Source organism: Phyllobates terribilis, unplaced genomic scaffold, assembly GCF_046119375.1.
Source record: "Phyllobates terribilis strain yellow unplaced genomic scaffold, ASM4611937v1 Scaffold_1__5_contigs__length_1240528914, whole genome shotgun sequence".
NCBI classification, from domain to species: domain Eukaryota; kingdom Metazoa; phylum Chordata; class Amphibia; order Anura; family Dendrobatidae; genus Phyllobates; species Phyllobates terribilis.
The window spans coordinates 202,185,346-202,205,189 of NW_027362761.1; the positions used below are offsets into that span (position 1 = coordinate 202,185,346).

The window sequence follows — 19,844 nt, forward strand, 5'->3', positions numbered from 1 at the left end:
GCATGCGGAAATGCATGTGAAGAGCGCTTCACTTCCGCTTGTCCCTGGCAGGAAAAATGCATGTAAAAGGGAGATGCAGAAACGCTCAGGAAAAATCTGGAGCATTTCTGCATCGTGGGCACATAGCCTTACTTTACACTGATCATTGGATTCTGCAGAAAATTATCTTGTTTTGTGCACTGTGTATTTACTTTAATTCTTCCTGTAAAATATAAACATTTTTCGGGTTGATATCTTATATTTCACATAACATTGAGGTCTAGATTTGTTCCTTGCATGTTTAATGCTTTATTAAATGACATATTGATTACTTAATGAGAACAAATAGCAGTGCAGGAGGGGAATGACTAAGCAATGGTGACTGGATTACGTGTTTTTTACTTCCCTGTCGTCTTGCAGTGCTCAGTATACAACACAAGGAGTGGAGGAAGGGATTACAGTGTCTCTTCCTGGTGGCAACAAGATCCTAAGAAGTTATGATATTCGTGGTGATGGGAGTGAGCGGATCTGGGAAGTATGTACATTCTCTTTATATAGACCAGCTGTTAATACTGCTATTACTCCAGCAATGAAGAGGTTACACAGACATCTGACACTGCAAATCCTGCTTTGTTATGATGACAAGAGGAGGACAAAGGCTACTCCCATGTGTACTCGGGGAGGAGGCAACGCTCATGTGTGTAGGGGAAGGTTCATATAGTGGCCTGGGAATAGAGCGCACTGAGGCTGGTGTATGCAGGAGGATAGTATTGTGAAACTTGCTTTATGATTCACACACTGTGCTTATAATATTTTTATCATTTATTATAGACCTAAATGTCCCACTGTTTAATTTACTGTAGATTTCCATAAAAAAAAATCACTCTATGGACATTTTATTTGCAGCATGACTTTAAGGTTTACAATTGTATGGCATATATCTAGATCATTGACAAATATGCTATTCAACACTGTGGAAGAAAAGTAAGCATAACCCAAAAGGTTACTTCCGACCCAGTATACCGTTAGGCAAGTGAGGTAGTGTAGAGGACATATTGATACTCATGCTAGAGCAACTCCATTTTGTCTGCTCGCTTTAAAATCATGTTATTATCACTCCTTGATAACATACATTCTTTCTTTCTCTTCCCATAGAACTACTCTCACACTAACTTTTTCTCAAGAGAACATTTTGTCAGACACTCTGTTATCTAACTTGTTTACGCCAGGTTCGACCTTGTAAAATTTCCAGAGTGCTTCAAACTAACAATGATAATATGACCATATATGTGTTTTCCGTAATAATTGTACTAACATCAGTTAGCCTATAGTATTGTAGTATGTCTGTAGAGTTGATTGGCTATTTGATATATTCAAAACAATATAAAATGCTAAGCAAAATAAACAGGATCAGAGATTCTTTGAATCCTCCCAATACAGAACATTATTTCCGTTTGGTTTTCTGTGGATTGCAATCAACATAATAATTTAATAATTTGACACTCACTTGGTCAACCGTGAAGGGTTATTGCCCTCCCTTAACAGTAGTACGTGAAACAATATGTGACCCTTGGTGCCATTCTGTGTGGCTCCCTATTATCTGGTCTGTGGCTCCTCATATGTAGTTCCCATTTTTTAAGAAAGGAGGATGGTACCTTTCAGAAGTATGGTCAAATAAGTACTAAGGGTGCAGATAGAGAGAGAGAGTGTGTGTGTGTATAGAAGAACCCCTGGTCAAGATTACTGTTATTGTGAACAGTTAAGTTAACCTTATTTAGCCTGTTAGGGTTATGGATTGTTCACTATTATCATTAGTAAAGGCCAGGTGATGCAAATTTACCAGCTTTATAAAAACCTAACCTCCTCTAACCTTGTGCCAAAAGACAGCTGTGAGGGGGTGGTTGAAGATTCCCACTCCACTCCCATCTAAAGCTGTTTTAGTAGATATGATTTCCTGCGTAAACATAAAAGATGTTATTGGTGTTTAGCAGATATGTATTACATGTATAAACATAAGAGATGATATTTGGGTTTTGGCCATTAGATGGCAGCGGTTTTCACATTCATACTACTGTCACCTGTATGTCAGTTGACACACAGGAAAATAACCGGTTTGAGCCGCCCCAAGCGATAGTTGAAAGCTGAAGGATTTCTGAGGGTTGAAGGCGGCCATCTTCGAGCGCAGTTGGAAAGACAGTGAATAGAGACATATGTGAGAGGGTTCCTGTCAAAGACAGATTGTTCCTGTAATTCATGTCAGAGAAGAAGAAATACGTTGGGGGGACGACTACGGTTGGATGCAGAGTTGGATTCCCCCAAAAGCATCGGCTGTGACATGAATGGTCTTCTGCTAGCCTGTCAGGCTAAAACTGCGCTCCAGGTGATAAGCTCAGGATCCACTCCACGGTCTCCCAACTAAACGGCTGCTCAGACGATCAGGCAGCCTATTTAGTGCTCAGTTAACGGCAGGTAAGTCCTGAGCTCAGGCCCCACCACAGGGATCCCGATGGGCATATGCACGCAGTCTATAGAAAGAGTTTGGCGCCAAACATAAATTCTCAGTTAGAGACTGTGAAGATATTCTAGGTAATCCCCTGTCAATCACTGTGCACTGCGTGACAGTGATTACAGAGATCTCCATGTACAATGCAATTCGACACTGCAGCTTGTAAAGGAGGGGGCCGACAAGCGTGAGTGACAATCCCCTCAGCAGCTGCAAGCAGCTGCACAGGATTTGTCCCTTCCCATCCCCCACACCATGTGCTTCTATTGTTCAAGAAACTGTAATTCAACATCGACTTATGGGAAGACAATACATTCAAGTGAGACACAAAATAGATTTTTGGAAACCTAAAAGAATGGAGAATCTCACCATTCCTTTCTTCACAGCCCAGCAAGCAAGAATAGGGAGAATATGCGGCACAGCCTTTCAGAAACCCCCAGGGCCACTGTGTTTGGTCTCCACTCTTAGCAGGGGCCCGGCTGGGTCTGTTGACACCAGAAGCGGTTCCCTAAGGCCATCCAGTAAGGAGGTATAGCCTATTTTAGTTTTGGGAGTCTCTTAACTAAGAGAAACCATGGGAGGAGATTTGGGCATAGCCACGAGGCCGGATTGGGAGTGAGCCAGAGGGGTTAAGTACTCCAGGAACCCTGACATCATCGTCTTTTTCCTGAGAGGTCATGACATCAAGACGTGTGGGAAAAGTCCATCCACCAAGCCAGGGCCCACAGCCTCCCATGTGGCAGCCCTGGAAATCTTTGGGTACCTGCCCAGTGAGACCACCCTGAGCTATGAGGACATCAAGCAGGCTCTTGTCCAGCAGTACAACTTGACCCCTGAGACTTACCAGAAGAAGCTCTGGAGTCTGCAGCGGGGTCTGGCAGACAGCTGGGTCGACCACATGCGGGCCCTACTGAGGGCCGTTGATCAATGGACCATAGGACTGGAGCTCACCACCGTCCAGCAGCTGAAGGAGCTCATCGCGACTGAGCAGTTTCTGTGGAACTGCTCGGACGACCTCCAACAGTACCTCCGTGACCGGATGCCAAAGGGTGCCTCTGCAACAGTGACCCTTGCCAACGAGTACTCCAACAACAGGACTCCAGAGGCCAAGAAACTTGCCAGCTGGAGAGGGAGTAAGACGAACGCGGCAACTGCTGTCCCTGCCCCCAGGCCCAAGGTGCCACCTTCCCATGCTTTCCTCTCCACGCTGGTAGGGGAACCCTGACTGTGTCACCTTTGCAGACAGCCGGGCCACTTCAAAGCCATGTGTCCCCAGCGCCAGAAGGGCCCATCCCCGTCCTAGAAACCGTCCACTGTTCTGTGTGTGAGTGGGATGGTGGGAGGTCCCTTCAGAACCTTCAGACTGTCACCATAGGCCGGGCCAGGGCCATGGGACTGCAAGACACCGGCGCTGAGATGACCCTTGTGCGGCCTGAACTGGTGTCACCCCAGGATTTGATACCTGGGAAGACTCTTGCCGTCTCCGGGATTGGAGGCGTCGAGCCAGCGCTGCCTGTCGCCAAGGTGTATTTGGACTGGGGTGCCGGGAGGGGAGTGCGGGAGGTGGGAGTAACTCTGAACATTGCCGAGAGAGTCTTACTTGGGAGAGAATTGGGGCGGCTACTGTCCCACTGTGTGGTCACTGAACCCCCAAGGCCTAACTCTCCAGACAATGTCATGTCCACCCCTATTGCTGCTAATATTATTAACATGCCTACTGATGGGGATGTGGGGGTGGGTGATGTACTGTGTCCCTCTCCCCTTGGAGGGGGGGAGATTAATCAAGTCTGCTGTGATAAGGCCTTAGAGTGTGTGCCAGCCAGCAGGCTGGAACAGTTTTTCCTGTGAGGTTGTCACAGAGGGGACAGACAGGGGGCAAACAGGTGCGGAGGAGGAGCATGCCATGGAGGGCGGGCAGTCCCAGGAGAGGTAGGGCTCCCAGGTAAGGCCGCATGGCAGGGTTCCCCCACAACCGGGATGTCAGAGTGCCATAGTAGTCCGTTTAGAATGGAAGCTTGGTCAGAAGCGGAGGAGAAGCGTAGCCTCTGTCACGGGCAGTGGTGGCCCCCAGGCCCAAAGAGCCCCTCGGGAGTCCGACGGCATCTCCCCTTCCGACCAAGTGGCTGCCGGGTCAGACGGAGGACAGGCGACAGGTCCTGGGGAACTGACAGAAGAGGTGGCAGTTTCGTCTATTCTGGCCACGTCCAGTCAGGGGTTTCAGGCGGCGACAACCTGACTGATGACAACTTGAAAGCTCTTAAGGAGCAGGCTGCACAGCATTCCTGAGACTCAGACCTCGAGCGGGTGGTCTGGGACCAAGGACGGCTGTACCGGGTAACGGTCCAGCGAGGTTCACCAGAGGAATGGCCCAGGGACCCACAGTTAGTGGTACCCTATCCGTTCAAGGCGGAGTTGTTGCGAATGGCGCACGAGATTCCGATGGCCGGACATTTAGGGATCACTAAGACCAAGGCCAGGTTAGCCCAGCATTTCTACTGGCCAAGGATGGGGGCCGAGGTGACTGCCTACTGCCGGTTGTGTGACACCTGTCAGAGGGTAGGAAATGCGGGGCGGTGCCCCAAAGCCCCACTGGTAACTCTGCCCATCATTGAAGAGTCTTTCAGGGTAGCTGTGGATTTATTTGGCCCGATGGCCACTCCCAGCAGCTCCAGGAAACGCTTCATACTGACGGTAGTAGACTATGCCACCCGGTACCCAGAAGCGGTGATCTTGTCGTCTATTCGGGCCGACAAGGTAGCCAGAGCCTTACTGGAGATTTTCTCCCGAGTGGGTTTTCCCCAGGAAATGCTCACCGACCGGGGGACCCAGTTCATGTCACAGCTGATGGTGTCCCTCTGTAAGCAAATACAGGTGCAACATTTGGTGACCAACCCCTACCACCCACAGACCAACGGCCTGTGCGAACGGTTCAATGTCACCCTGAAGCAGATGCTTAAGATATTGGTCGACTCCCACGGGCATGGATGGGAGCGGTACCTCCCATACCTGCTATTTGCCTACCGGGAAGTTCCACAGGCCTCAACGGGGTTCTCCCCCTTTGAGCTCCTGTACGGCCGGTGTGCACGGGGGCCTCTGGCTCTGATGAAGGAGGTCTGGGAATGGGACTTAGCCACCCCTGGAGTGTCGGTCATCGAATATGTCGTGCGCTTCCGTGACAAAATGTAGGCCTTGGCGCAGCTGGTGCACAACAATATGACGCGAGCCTAGGCTGACCAGAAGCAATGGTACGACCAGAATGCTTGTGAGAGAACCTACCAGGTGGGTCAAAAGGTGTGGGTACTGGTCCCCGTACCCCTGGACAAGCTTCAGGTGGCCTGGGAAGGCCCGTACCTCGTGCACCAGCAGCTCAATGCTGTGACGTACCTAGTCACCCTGGACCACACCCGGGGAAGGTGGAAGGCCTTCCACGTGAACATGATGAAGGCACATCATGAGCGGGAGACCTGCGCCCTTCCCGTGTGCAACCTGCCACAGGAGGGAGAGGCGGAGACTCTCCCGGACATGCTCGCCCAGGCTAGGGCGCGTGGAACCTTCGAGGACGTGGAGGTTTGCCACCAGCTGTTGTCGGACCAATGGTCCCAGCTGTGGGCAACCCTGTACCCCTTCCAGGATTTGTTCAGCAGCAAGCCCGAAAGGACAGAGTCGGCCGTCCATCACGTGGACATCCGGCGTTCAGCATATTGGGTCTCCCTGGAAGTACAGCAGCACATGTGCCAGGAGATTGACGAGAAGCTGAAGCTGGGGGCCATCCAACCCTCCAGCAATGCTTGGACCTCACCTGTGGTCCTCGTCCCAAAGAAGGACCGGACAACCCGGTTCTGCGTGGACTACAGGGGGCTCAACGCTGTCACGTAGGTTCCATTTCCCAATTTCTTCAACTGTTCTTTCAGTAGCCCATTCATCCGCTCTACCAATCATGCGGCTTGAGGATAATATGGGATATGAAAGGTCCACTCAATATTATTTTCTGAGCAGAACTCTGCAACCTTCCTGTTCTTGAAGTGACTACCATTGTCACTCTGAATTTACAATGGAATACCTTAATATAATATTATGGTTTCCATGGTTTTAATGGTATTGTTAGCATTGGCCGTTTTACACTGACAAGCCATCATATACCCTGAGTATGTATCCACAGCCGTGCATACATACACACACCCTCCATCTTGTGGAAGGGGGCCGATGTAATCTACCTGCCAAATTTGTCCAGGTAGTTTACCTCGGGCTATTTGACCCCTAACAACATGGGGGACAGGTCTTTGTTGTGAATGTTGGCATACTGGACATTTCATATTTGTTTCCTTGATTACATCTAACCTGATGGGCACCCCCCTGGTCTGTGCCCATTGAGTCAGTCCAAGCAGCTCCTCAGTGGTGTCAGTCTTTTTACTGGATTCAGTGACTGATATTTTGGACTATTCGTCTGCTACTGAGTTAAAGAATCTTTCCAGGGTATCTGAAGCACAAATAGCATCAACATGAAACACAGTCACTTTAATTATTTGTACAATTGCCCAGATATCTTGCCACAACTCTTTTCCCCATACTTCTTTGCTATGTATACTTGTAGTCTGGTAGCCCACTGCGTTCCACACACGGTTGTTATCTTGGTAACAAGCTGACCCTTCTGTAAACCACGCTTGTTTCCTCTGCTCAGGAATCAATTGTTCAAAGGGTATCTCCTGCTCCTGAAGTCCCATAGGGACTTTGCTTAACTTCTCATGCAATGTGGAGATTCCACTAACTCCTGGTTTTGCTCTGTCCTGAATTGCCTCAATTTGCTTTCCTCCTAATTCTGTAGTTATAACCTTGCACTCACTGAATCGTTTTGGAGTTCCATGAATCAAACTGGCCTCCGCCCCTGTATCTACCAACATTTGTGGGGCGTGGCCAGCATGTCAATCACTTTTATCTGTCTCTCTCCATCGATCCTCCATTTCAGACGAGGACATCATATTAGGAGAAAATGATGCGCCCTTCTGTTGGGCTTTAAATTCCTGTATCAAGGATTTAACTTCAGCATAAAGATCCTCAAACCCCTGTTGTGGGCTTTACTTGTGATGAGGAGGGAGTGGGCCCTCTCTCTCCCAGTGTCCTGCCCGGCCCCCACTGTGGGGATTCAGAATCTTTTACTGTAACCTTTCTATTATGTGAAATCCCTGACTTTTTATATTTGTACTGAGCTACACGTACAGCTGCCTTTTCTGCGACATGTTGATACCCATCACATTTATCCATTAGCAGCCTATTCTGACATTGCACCACTGTCAAAGCACTCTGCATTTCACACCTTTGCTGTTCTAACGCTTGCATTCTTTGAAGGATTGAAGCCGTTCCTCATGCTGTCTCCTATAAGCGTGTAACAAAATCCATCCTCTCCTGCTCACAACACCCAATTCCTGTTTTTTTTCCACTCTCACTTTTTGCAGACATGTCAACACATCAGCAGGTTCAGCCTCTTTTAAACATTTGTCCCATGATTCACATACTCCAACACATAGCGAACACTCTTTGGCCAAAATATGGTAAGGAGCCTGCTCCCACCCTGGAATTTCTACAGAAACACTTACAACCTATTTTTTTCTTAAAGAGAGGCATGCTTTACGCAATATCACACTATCACACTCACACAGAATCCCTTCTACTTTCCAATAAAAAGAACTTTTGAGCCTTCTGCATATCCTGCCGACTACACCAAATTATGTATTGCCAAGTTTTTAGCAATAAGGTTCGGATACAGCTTTAAAGAAGGCAACCACTTGTAATATAACGCAATTTTATTTATAACAATTAATTTGAAAGATAAAATACAGAATCAAAGGAATCGTATGATATTATGATATTGCGTACACTTTTGTAGATTCTAAGTACAAAGGTTAAATACTTATAAAGGTTGCATACTTACTATTAGATAGAAGAAGAAAAAAGATTTCCCTAGTAGCATGTACATCATTCGTCCGGAAACTTCAGCTGGAGAAGCGTTCAGCGTTGGGCAGAGAATGCGTTCTAGGTTCTACACTGTGAAGAACGTCGTCTTCACAGGTCCACAATGCTTCTGCCATAACTGAATTCTTCAATAGCTTTTATATTTTAGAAAAAGGCTTACCCAACCTAATATTACGTAAGCATGAAAGTACATAGGTTATTGTCCAACATTCCAATCCCATGACAGTGGCCAGCTATAACAGATAAGCAATACCGGACAAGACCTGTTCACAGACCATTCTACTTCTGTCATAATGTTTAAGTAAATCCTACACCGGGTTATAAATCAGAACAAGGTTTTCTTCCCAGGCAGCATATTGTGTTAAGAAGCTGTGTATCAGTGAGATACATTCACAGATAAAATATACCTTAATACAGAATATATAGTCAGAATATTAATTAGAGGTTGGATACATCATAATGGGTTTCAGATAGCCACTTATATTTTTGGTACTACAATAAGCTTCTCCATCTTAAGCCATATGCCTGTAGTCTTATTTACAATATTGTGCAATTGTCTGTGTCACGTTCTATCTCGGATCTCTCATGGCAAACACAGCGTATACAAATGCAAAGTCCCTTCAGTAATAAAGATTAAACCTCAGACTGTTAGCAAACTCAACCTAAAGCCATGTTTTTTAGTATGTCTGGACTAATGACCCCTAGTCTACTGAGGTAAGATACCTATAAATGCTGACTTGTCCAGTTCCTATTTTTTCAATATGGATTTGAAATGTAAAATAGCCATTTTTCATGTTAATACTACAGGCCGCGTACCTGGATGACATTGCCATCTTTAGTCCCACCTGGGAGGATCACCTAGAGCATCTGGTGCAGGTGCTCGGGCGGATCCAACGGGCAGGCTTGACCATTAAGCCGGAAAAGTGGCAGCTGGGTATGAGTGAGGTCCACTACCTGGGAGACTGGGTAGGTGGGGGAGTTCTGAAGCCAGAGCCCGGGAAGGTGGATGCCATCGCATCATGGCCCACCCCTAGGACCAAGAAACAGGTGATGTCCTTCCTGGGCACCACCGGGTAATATAGGAGGTTCGTCCTTCACTATAGTAGCCTGGCAAGGCCCCTGACAGACCTCAGCAAGAAGAAGCTGCCCTCTGCAGTCGATTGGACAAACGACTGTGAGACAGCCTTCCGGGCGCTGAAGACAGCCCTTTCTAGCTCCCTGGTACTACAGGCAGCCAACTTCACGCTGCCGTTTGTAGTGCAGACCAACGCCAGTGACTTTGGCCTCGGTGCTGTGCTCAGCCAGGTCGACACTACGGGCCAGGAACACCCCGTTTTGTACCTGAGCCAGAAGCTCTTGCTGAGGGAAGTGGCTTATTCCACGATGGAGAAGGAATGTCTGGCAATTGTGTGGGCCCTGCTGTGTCTGCAAGCATACTTGTACAGACCACAACCCCCTCAGCTGGTTACACACTGTATCCGGGACGAATGGGAGGCTGCTATGCTGGAGCCTCGCGCTCCAACAATACCACTTCGCCATTCGCCACAAAAAGTGCTGCAAGCATGGCAATGCCGACGACTTATCCCGAGAAGGGGAAGTTGCGGATGAGCGCATGGGGGAACACCGAGTGATGCTGCCCCCTAGTGCCCTCTAAAGGGGGGAGGTGTGAAGATATTCAAGGTAATCCCTCGTCAAACATTTTGCACTATGTGACGGTGATTACAGAGTTCTCCATGTACAATGCAATCCGACAGTGCAGCTTGCAAAGGAGGGGGCCGGCAAGCATGAGTGACAATATCCTCAGCAGCTGCAAGCAGATGCACAGGATTTGTCCCTTCCCATCCCCTACGCCATGTGCTTCTATTGTTCAAGAAACTATAATTCAACATCGAATTATGGGAAGACAATACATCCGAGTGATACACAAAATAGATTTTCGGAAACCTAAAAGAATGGAAAATCTCCCCATTCCCTTCTTCACCGCCAAGCAAGCAAGAATAGGGAGATATGTGGCACAACCTTTCAGAAACCCCAGGGCCACTGTGCTTGGTCTCCACGCGTAGCAGGGGCCCGGTTAGGTTTGGTGACACCAGAACCAGTTTCCTAAGACCATACAGTAAGGAGGTATAGCCCATTTTACTTTTGGGAGTCTCTTAACTAAGAGAGACCAGGGGAGGAGATTTGGGAATAGCCACGAGGCCAGATTGTGAGTGAGCCAGAGGGGTTAAGTACTCCAGGAACCCTGACATCATCGTCTTTTTCCTGGGAGGTCGTGACATCAAGACGTGTGGGAATAGTCCATCCACCAAGCCAGGGCCCACAGCCTCCCATGTGGCAGTCCACCCCCACAAGCCAGGCCTTTCCATCTATACTGGTAATTGAATCTTAAGTTCTGCTTATATTTGTTGTACATACTTTTGTATTTGTAACTCTGACCACTGTGTATGTATAACCCTTATGTATATAACGTATTGTTTAGTGTGCCCTTATGGTGATTATGTTGGCATATGCAACAGATCAGGACTTATTATAAGTGAAAGGAGGACTTTATACTAACCAGACAGCAGATGGCAATAGTGTGTAAAGTTATATGCTTGCTGTAAATGTGGGAGAAAAGCTCTCAATTGTTGGTTGTTCTTACTTCCTGTGTTTTCTTTCTTTCCTGAATGTGTTATGTAAGCAGCACACAGATTGTGTGACACTGAATTGTATCTCAAGTTTATCCAGTATGAAGTAAATACTGTTTACTCAAGATATCTTGCTGATTGAAGCTCTTGTAAGTACAGTGGTGACTGAAAGAAGATGCACTCTGCGACAGATTAAATATCTTTTATCTCGATCGACGAACCTTACGTCTGTCGTTCGGTCCAACGAACATGCTACCGGGCTGGTTTGTAGCCCGATATAAGTCCGTTATATCAAATAGAAACTGGTGTCAGCTCTACCAGGCTGACAAGGCTCTGCTTCACTGGAGTAGAGAAAGCCTGTCATGGGTGTGAGCGAGTGTGTGCCACGTCAGTGGCTGAGTGGACCACCTTTTCTCACTCCCTGGTGCTTCTCTGTACCTGTGTGGACAGGGGGTGACTGTGTAGAACTCTACCAACCTGAGCTTACGCGTCCTTGAGGGGGGTGCTTTATGTCACGTTGGTGCAAAGGGTAGATCCGTATCACGTGCTCCGTCTGGCGTAGTGTGAGACGTCCGGCGGGTGACGGGGTGTGGATCCATCACAAGAGGCAGCACCAGCGAGATTCTGCGGGATCTCCCTGCTGCAGTTTCTTCCCAGAGAAATTTTTTTCTTATAGGGCTGTGTGAATATTAGTTAGATACTCCCCTCAGTGTGTGAGCTTGTGTATAGAGAGCATAACTGAATTGTAATTTTAGAGAATTGTTAAGTTTGTGAATCTCTGCACTGAACCACTGCAGGGGCTGCCTCTTGCACTCATCTAATTACACCCTTGCTCTGAGAAACTCCCAGTTACCGCATTAGGCATAACCACAGGTCAGGCAAATTATAGTGTATCTGATAGAACATACTGGGCCTATCGGTTGTGCAGCGCAGGGGTCCTAGCTGATCTGGGCTAGGTGTGTGTGATATTTATCTGTGTTTCTTTCTTATGTCTCCGGGGTAACACTGTTTTTGTTGTTAGTAAAAATTAGTTTCTTAACAAATTGCCTGGTCGTGGTCTTTGTCCTTGGCCCGCTGTATTCTGAGAGAGACCACTCCGGTACACGTGTGGCACCCCAGGGGTCTGGTTGCCACAGTAATAGAAATATGTCTGAGAGCAAGTGGGAGGTTTCTCTGGTCAGGAGCCCTAAGCATGCAACACGGCCCACCGAGACCTGGGAGGGGAGGAATCTGCCCTTATAAACTGGGTCTGGGGCGGGATTAGGGAGTGAAGTCCCAGACAGAGACGCAGTCTGGTCTGGAGGACAGCAGACACAGAGAAAGGAAGACCTAGGAGCTCTGTAGGAACAGTAGCTGAATACCAGGGGCTGGAGCTGAGCAGAGTTCGCCCTGGTTGAAGACACTAAACCCGGACACGGAGTCCGAGGCTGTGGGAACATCCAGGTCTAGCAGCAGAATCCAACCGGCAGGGGATTCCATGTCCTCTGGCCTTAGAAGCCCGGAGGCACGGTCACAAGCAAGGGACCAGCACCGCCATCGTGAAGCGGAGGCTAACGGAAGGCCCCAAGTCACCGGCCATACGGGTGAGCACCACACGGCATACTCAGGGACGTGGGCTACTTCTACCCGCATAGAGCAAGGTAGCCAGGAAAGAGTGCAGATAGTCGGGGAGGCCTACAACTCCACCTGGCCAGGGGAGATCCTACTTGCTTACAGACTGACCAGGCCCCTACTGCTAACCAGTACTCCCGGGAGGGTCTGCGTTATACCATCAGTAAAGACCCTGAACTGCACCACACGTCTCTGTGTTTCATCGCCGCACCAGCACCATTACTACTGGGACGCTCACACCATCACTCCCATCTTCCACACTAGCTGCCCTGAGGCAATACTTCTCCCGTGGGGAGTTATCCCATACTCGGCTGCGCAAACAACATCAGCCTCAGCGGCTGCAGCGCAGCGGCGGTCCCCACTGACCACAATCCACGGGTGGCGTAGTCGGACATTGTTATTACCTAAGACTGCCACTGGTTTGACCGCCCTAGGCACGGACCGGGTCACCGCCACACTGAGACTACAACCCCCAGCGATCCGGCTCCGGGTATCCCCTGCACAGCACAGGCCCAGGGGGCGCGTCAACTTTGGCGTAGTCGGCAGGATTTCGTGCCCGCAACCACCGGGTACTGCGTGCCTGAAAAAGACTTTTATACTTACCTGTGGTGAAGTTTCCCGCCGTCCGGAGTCGTTTCCCGCCATCGGACGCCATCTTGGACCGTTTCCCGCCATCTTCTGCCGTCTTCCCGCCATCCGCAGCCGCTTCCCGCCATCGAACGCCATCTTCAGGACGCCGCACGGGAAGGAGAGGGGCGTGGACGCCGAAAGCGCGCGAGATCCGAAGCTCCGCCCCACGCTCCGACGCTGCGTAAGGTCCTGGAAGGGAGGAAGAGCGACGCTGACGTCATCGGAGCGCGACGCCAGGTCCTCTACCCCGACGATTGACTGCGGAGCCGCGGCCTACGGAAGAAGAGCATCACAAGGTAGGCCACGGTCCACTAGGGGGGAAGGAGGATGTCGGACACCGAGGGGAGCTCCACTGCCACAGCCACCCCCAGCGCAGCCGCTGCAGCGGTCATGCCATTCACCATGCCCTATATCCCGGGGGCAACCTGGCTACCCCAGTACTCAGGGGAGTCACATACTCTAAGTGACTTTAGGGAAAGACTGGATAGCCTCTTCCAGGTATACCCCCTCACAGAAGAGCAAAAAGTGAGCATCTTGGTGGCCCAGTTAATCGGGGCAGCCCAAAGGGAGGTAAAGTCCTGGTCACCTGGGAAGAAGAGGACTGTCAGAGAAATACTAGCCCGGCTGAAAGACACATTTGATACCCGAACCTCAGTCGAGATAAAACTAAGATTTTACGGGTGCAAACAACGGGCACACGAAAGTATAAGAGACTATGCTCTAAACCTACAAGAGGCCCTGAGAGCCATTAAGCAGGCAGACCCTAACAGCGTGGGAAATGATGACAAGCTGTTGACCGAACAATTTATTGAGGGTCTACTGTGCAATGCCCACTGAACCCAGTTGCGGGCAATGGCCTTACAGGACCCTGACCTGGACTTTGCACAGTTCAAGGACAGAGCCATCCGGGTGCTCCGAGAACCGGCACCAGGTGGCGCTGCGACCCACAAGCGCCCTGCTATCACTTATCACCAGGACGCGGCGCCCTTGTCTGCAGGGCCTGTGGGAGCTGATGCGCAGGTTTTGAACAATAACCCGGCTACAGACCTGCACCATCAGGTCCAAGAGCTGACTAAGAGCGTTGCTGCGCTAACCAGAACTGTGCAGTCTTTACAGGTCTCTTCTCCAGGAAAGATCCAGCTGGCATCCGGACCGGAGGACGTCCCGTGGCGCCAACTGAGGAGGACCCCACCGGCCAGAGGAAGACCCAGCGACAGATACAACGAGGACGGACGACCCATCTGCCGCCGCTGCAATCAACCCGGACATATGGCAAGGTACTGTCATTTAAACGGGCACAACCTGGGGTAGAGGGCCAACCCCCAGGCTTAAGATCATCAGGCCCATCGAACTGGCGTGACAAATACGTAGGGGGACGTCCGGTCTTGCCTGTTGTACTGGACGGCATTCCTATGAGAGCCCTACTAGACACCGGGTCACAGGTCACCACCATCCCGTACGTGCTCTTTAAGCGGTACTGGAATGACTCGGACATAACCCGCTGCCCAGATGACGACCTGAGCATTATCGCTAGCAATGGTCAGCCCGTGCCACAGATAGGATTTAAGGAGGTGACCATCAAGGTCGGTAAAGTTGAACTGCCGGCACAAGGACTGATCATTGTGGACATTGACCGTCGCGAGAGTCACCCAAAAATAACCCTAGGTACTAGCGTAATCGAAAACTGTCTTGCAGAGGTGATTCTTATTTTGCAACAGGTTGCCAAGAACGCCAGTTCCAGCCAGCAGCGTGTCCTCCAAAAAGAGATCCGGGCACTGATGAAACGGCAACAGGTGGAACTATCTGGTGGTGAGATAGGTAGCATGAGAATGTGTGACCCGTTCCCTATTGCCATGCCCCCGAAAAGTGAGATGATGATTTGGTGCCGGGCAGCTATTGGTCTAAGAGGTAGAGACTACCAAGCAATGGTAGAACCCGTCTACTCAGACAGTAGGCCCACCATTTTGACAGCACGGGGGGTGGTCGATGTACGCCATGGGAGGGTACCAGTCCGCATCATCAATATCGGGGAGAGAGAAGTATACCTGCCCCGGTATGCCACGCTAGCCAAATTATTCACCATCAACCAGAACTCTGTACAGGCCGTGGAACCCTTGCCTCCATCTCAACCAGAGGAAGGTAACGGCTCTAAGAAACCAAAGGAGGACTGGTGTCAGCAACTGCATTTGGGTACTGACTCCACTCCCTCACACCAAAAACAGGGAGTCTATCGGGTGGTTCAGGAGTACGAGAGAGTGTTTAGTAAACACCCGCTAGACTTCGGGCGAGTAAAGGGGGTAGAACATCACATCCCCACGGGAGACCATCCTCCCATAAAGGAGAGATACCGACCCGTACCCCCTGCACACTATCAGGACGCCAAGGGGATGTTAAAAGACATGAAGGAGGCTGGGGTAATCAGGGACAGCTGTAGCCCCTGGGCAGCTCCACTAGTCTTAGTGAAAAAGAAAGACAACACCATGAGAATGTGTGTAGACTACAGGAAGGTCAACCGTATCACACACAAAGATGCGTACCCGTTACCAAGGATAGAAGAGTCCTTAGCTGCATTAAAATCTGCTAACTTCTTCTCTACTTTGGATCTCACTAGCGGGTACTGGCAGGTTCCTGTAGCAGAGGCGGACCGGGAGAAGACCGCATTCACCACCCCGATGGGACTCAGCGAATTTAACTGTATGCCGTTCGGGCTCTGCAATGCACCAGGAACCTTCCAACGGTTGATGGAATGCTGTCTGGGGCACCGGAACTTCGAGACGGTCCTATTATACCTGGACGACATCATCGTCTATTCCAAGACCTATGAGGACCATCTGGAACACCTGGCAGAAGTGTTTGAAGCCCTGGCAAACTATGGCCTAAAGGTAAAACCCTCAAAGTGTCATCTACTGAAGCCAAAGGTACAGTACCTGGGACACGTGGTGAGTGCTGACGGAGTAGCCCCCGACCCTGACAAGATCACCGTGATTAAGGACTGGCCAAGACCATCCAGCATAAAGGAAGTGCGGCAGTTCCTCGGGTTGGTAGGCTACTACCGAAGATTCATTCCCGGTTTTACCAAGAAGGCAGCTCCTATGCAGGACCTCCTGATAGGCCAGTCCAGGAAGGCCAAAAACCAGAAGCCACCCTTCAAATGGGAAAAGCTGGAAGAGGAGTCCTTCCGCCAGCTAAAGATGGCCCTCATGGGGGATGAAATCCTGGCGTACCCTGATTACAGCCAGCCCTTTATCCTCCACACGGACGCAAGCAACATCGGGCTAGGAGCCGTACTGTCCCAGATCCAGCAGGGGAGAGAACGGGTAATTGCTTACGCAAGCCGAAAACTGCGACCCACGGAAAGAAACCCTGAGAATTACAGCTCGTTCAAGCTAGAGTTCCTGGCAGTGGTGTGGGCAGTAACCGAACGTTTTAAGCATTACCTTGCCTCTTCCAGGTTCACCGTGTACACTGACAACAACCCGTTGACACACCTGGACACTGCAAGACTGGGTGCCCTGGAGCAGAGATGGATGGCCCGCCTGTCCAATTTTGAGTTCACGATCAAATACCGGGCAGGACGCTCCAATACCAACGCGGACGCCCTGTCCAGGATGCCAAACCTACCGGACGAAGGGGAGGATCCAGAAGAATTGGAAGAGATCGAATTCCCTGCGTTTCACCGTCATGGGATTACCCAGTATTCCCACCGTGTGAGGGGCCAGCGATCCGCTACGTTCAACCCCTTACCCCACTACAACTGGGCAGAGACGCAAGACAGTGACCCCGCAGTCCGTCTGGTGAAGGAAATGCTGACCCAGGCTGATGCCCGCCTGGACCCAGACGCTCCGGAAGAGACCAAGCAACTGTGGACGGAAAAGAGGAGACTGTTTCTCTACAAGGAGAAGTTGTGCCGCAGAATGGTCAATTCCCGGACACATGAGCTGATCTGGTAGGTGGTGGTACCGAGACGGGACGCAGCTATGGTGCTGGAGGCCTACCACAATGGGGCAGGGCACTTTGGATGGAAGAAGCTGGAGTTCCTGCTGCGTGAACGGTTCTACTGGATAGGCATGAGAGGAGCCATTGAGAGGTGGTGTAGAGACTGTGGCCCGTGCAATCTAAGAAGAAGGGACCGTGCCAGCCAGAGGACTCCCCTGCAGCCCATCATCACCAGGCAGCTGCTGGAACTGGTCGCTCTGGACCATGTTAAACTGGCTCCAAGCAGAAGTGGGTATGTCTACGCCCTAACCATCGTGGATCACTACTCCCGGTTCCTGGTGGTGGTCCCTGTCAAAGACCTGACGGCTCAGACAGCAGCCAGAGCCTTCCAGCTGCACTTCTGCTGCCCACACGGGTACCCGGACCAAGTGCTGATGGACCAAGGACCAGCCTTCGAAGCGGAGGTCTTCCAGGAGTTCTGCAACCTGTATGGCTGCAAGAAGATAAGAACAACGCCCTATCACCCCCAAACCAATGGACTCTGCGAGAAGATGAACCAGGTGGTGATAGATCTGCTAAAAACATTGCCCCTGGAAGAACGCAGTCTGTGGCCTGAGAAACTGCCCGATCTGGTGGACCTGTATAACCACATCCCGGTAGGTTCCACCAACTGTACCCCGGCTTACCTAATGCGAGCAAGACCTGGTAAGCTGCCTGTTGACCTGGATATGGGAGTCCTGACACCCGAGGACACCTCGCCAGAGGCAGACTGGGATACAGAACGGCAGCAGCAGTACCGGAAAGTACAGGAGAGCGTCGAGCGAAGTCTCTGTCAATCAAGAGAAAGGCAGGAGAGGACTTATAACCAACATGCTCCCGCTGTTCCCCTTGTACCTGGAGAGCAGGTCTTGAAAAGAAAAAGGCGGCTCCATAAGTTGGACGACCAGTGGGAAAAGGACCCGTACACCGTACTGCCCTCAAGCCACAATAATCCAAAGGTGTACGTCATCAGCAAGGATGGAGGAGAGACCACAGCCACTGTCTCCAGAGACCACCTGAAAAAGTGCCCCGAGAAGTTGCAAAGCACGGATGAAGATCAGGAAGACCCTCAACCCGTAGAGGAAAAGGAGGAAATGATCACCACCGTACTCGGAGACTTTCCCCGGTCCTGGACACAAGTAAACAACGCTATCGTGGTGCCCGTCCTCACCTTTCTCCAGGCAGCCCCTCAAGTGCCTACAGAAGACCATGTAGAGCTGGAAGAGCAGCCGGCCCAGGAGGCAGAAGAATCCACACCAGCAGCGCAGGAGGATCAACCCTCTGCTAGTAGTGAGCCTGCCGTGCCCCTAGTGAGCCAAAGAGTGCGCAGACAGCTGCCCAGCTTACCCATAACACCTCCTACACCCTGTAGTGCAGGACCAGTTAGTGAGCTCCGTAGGTCCACTAGAGGTCAGATGCCCGCTCGCTGGAAAATCTAAACTAATGCACTGTGAATTTATCTGTTTAACTGTTTATGGTTTATGTTTGTTGCCTGTTATTAATTATGTCTCTCAGTTACCCTGCAGATTTCTTTGGACTAACAGGTTATGGACACTGGATAACCGGAACAATTCTTGTAGATAGTTGCACCTTGGTGCCTCTTGCGAAGACGGCCGCGGAAGAGAAAACCTGTCTGGCGTGGCCTCCTTGCGGCCCAAAGTAGCTAGCTTCAGCCTTGCAGCCACGCCCAAGGCCAACGCAAGGGGTTTGCTTTGGACAGGTCCCCTACTTCGCTTAAAGCTTCACCCTGGGTGATATGGACACCCTCTAGTTTCACAAACTTCACCTTGGGTGATATGGACACCCGGTTGCGGACACGCCGTGACCTTTAAAGAACTAAAGCTTCTTGTAAATATGTTATTGTGTTATTGTTATACCCTTGTATTTATGTTTCTTTAAAAAAATGTGTTTAGTCCCGGAGTACTAAAATTTACTAGGGGGGAATGTGGCACCCCAGGGGTCTGGTTGCCACAGTAATAGAAATATTAAGTCTGAGAGCAAGTGGGAGGTTTCTCTGGTCAGGAGCCCTAAGCATGCAACGCAGCCCACCCAGACCTGGGAGGGGAGGAATCTGCCTTTATAAACTGGGTCTGGGGCGGGATTAGGGTGTGAAGTCCCAGACAGAGACGCAGTCTGGTCTGGAGGACAGCAGACACAGGGAAAGGAAGACCTAGGAGCTCTGTAGGAACAGTAGCTGAATACCAGGGGCTGGAGCTGAGCGGAGTTCGCCCTGGTTGAAGACACTAAACCCGGACACGGAGTCCGAGGCTGTGGGGACATCCAGGTCCAGCAGCAGAATCCAACCGGCAGGGGATTCCATGTCCTCTGGCCTTAGAAGCCCGGAGGCATGGTCACAAGCAAGGGACCAGCACCGCCATCGTGAAGCGGAGGCTAACGGAAGGCCCCAAGTCACCAGCCATACGGGTGAGCACCACACGGTATACTCAGGGACGTGGGCTACTTCTACCCGCATAGAGCAAGGTAGCCAGGAAAGAGTGCAGATAGTCGGGGAGGCCTACAACTCCACCTGGCAAGGGGAGATCCTACTTGCT

The 19,844-nt window shown here is 50.4% G+C and overlaps 1 protein-coding gene across 4 annotated transcripts in view; it reads left to right on the forward strand.

Annotated features, from left to right (window-relative positions):
- Positions 1-335: 335 nt before the first annotated feature.
- The window catches only part of IDNK (IDNK gluconokinase), a 138,354-nt gene continuing 118,845 nt past the window's right edge, over positions 336-19,844 (forward strand). For 3 of the 4 annotated variants that reach the window (XM_073670913.1, XM_073670915.1, XM_073670914.1), the window contains exon 1: positions 336-514. In XM_073670913.1, the coding sequence (XP_073527014.1) occupies positions 477-514 (38 nt within the window). In that variant the 5' untranslated portion in view covers positions 336-476. Of the gene's footprint in view, positions 515-2,115; positions 2,449-19,844 lie in introns of those variants that run through there. The other variant, XM_073670916.1, reaches the window with a different exon arrangement.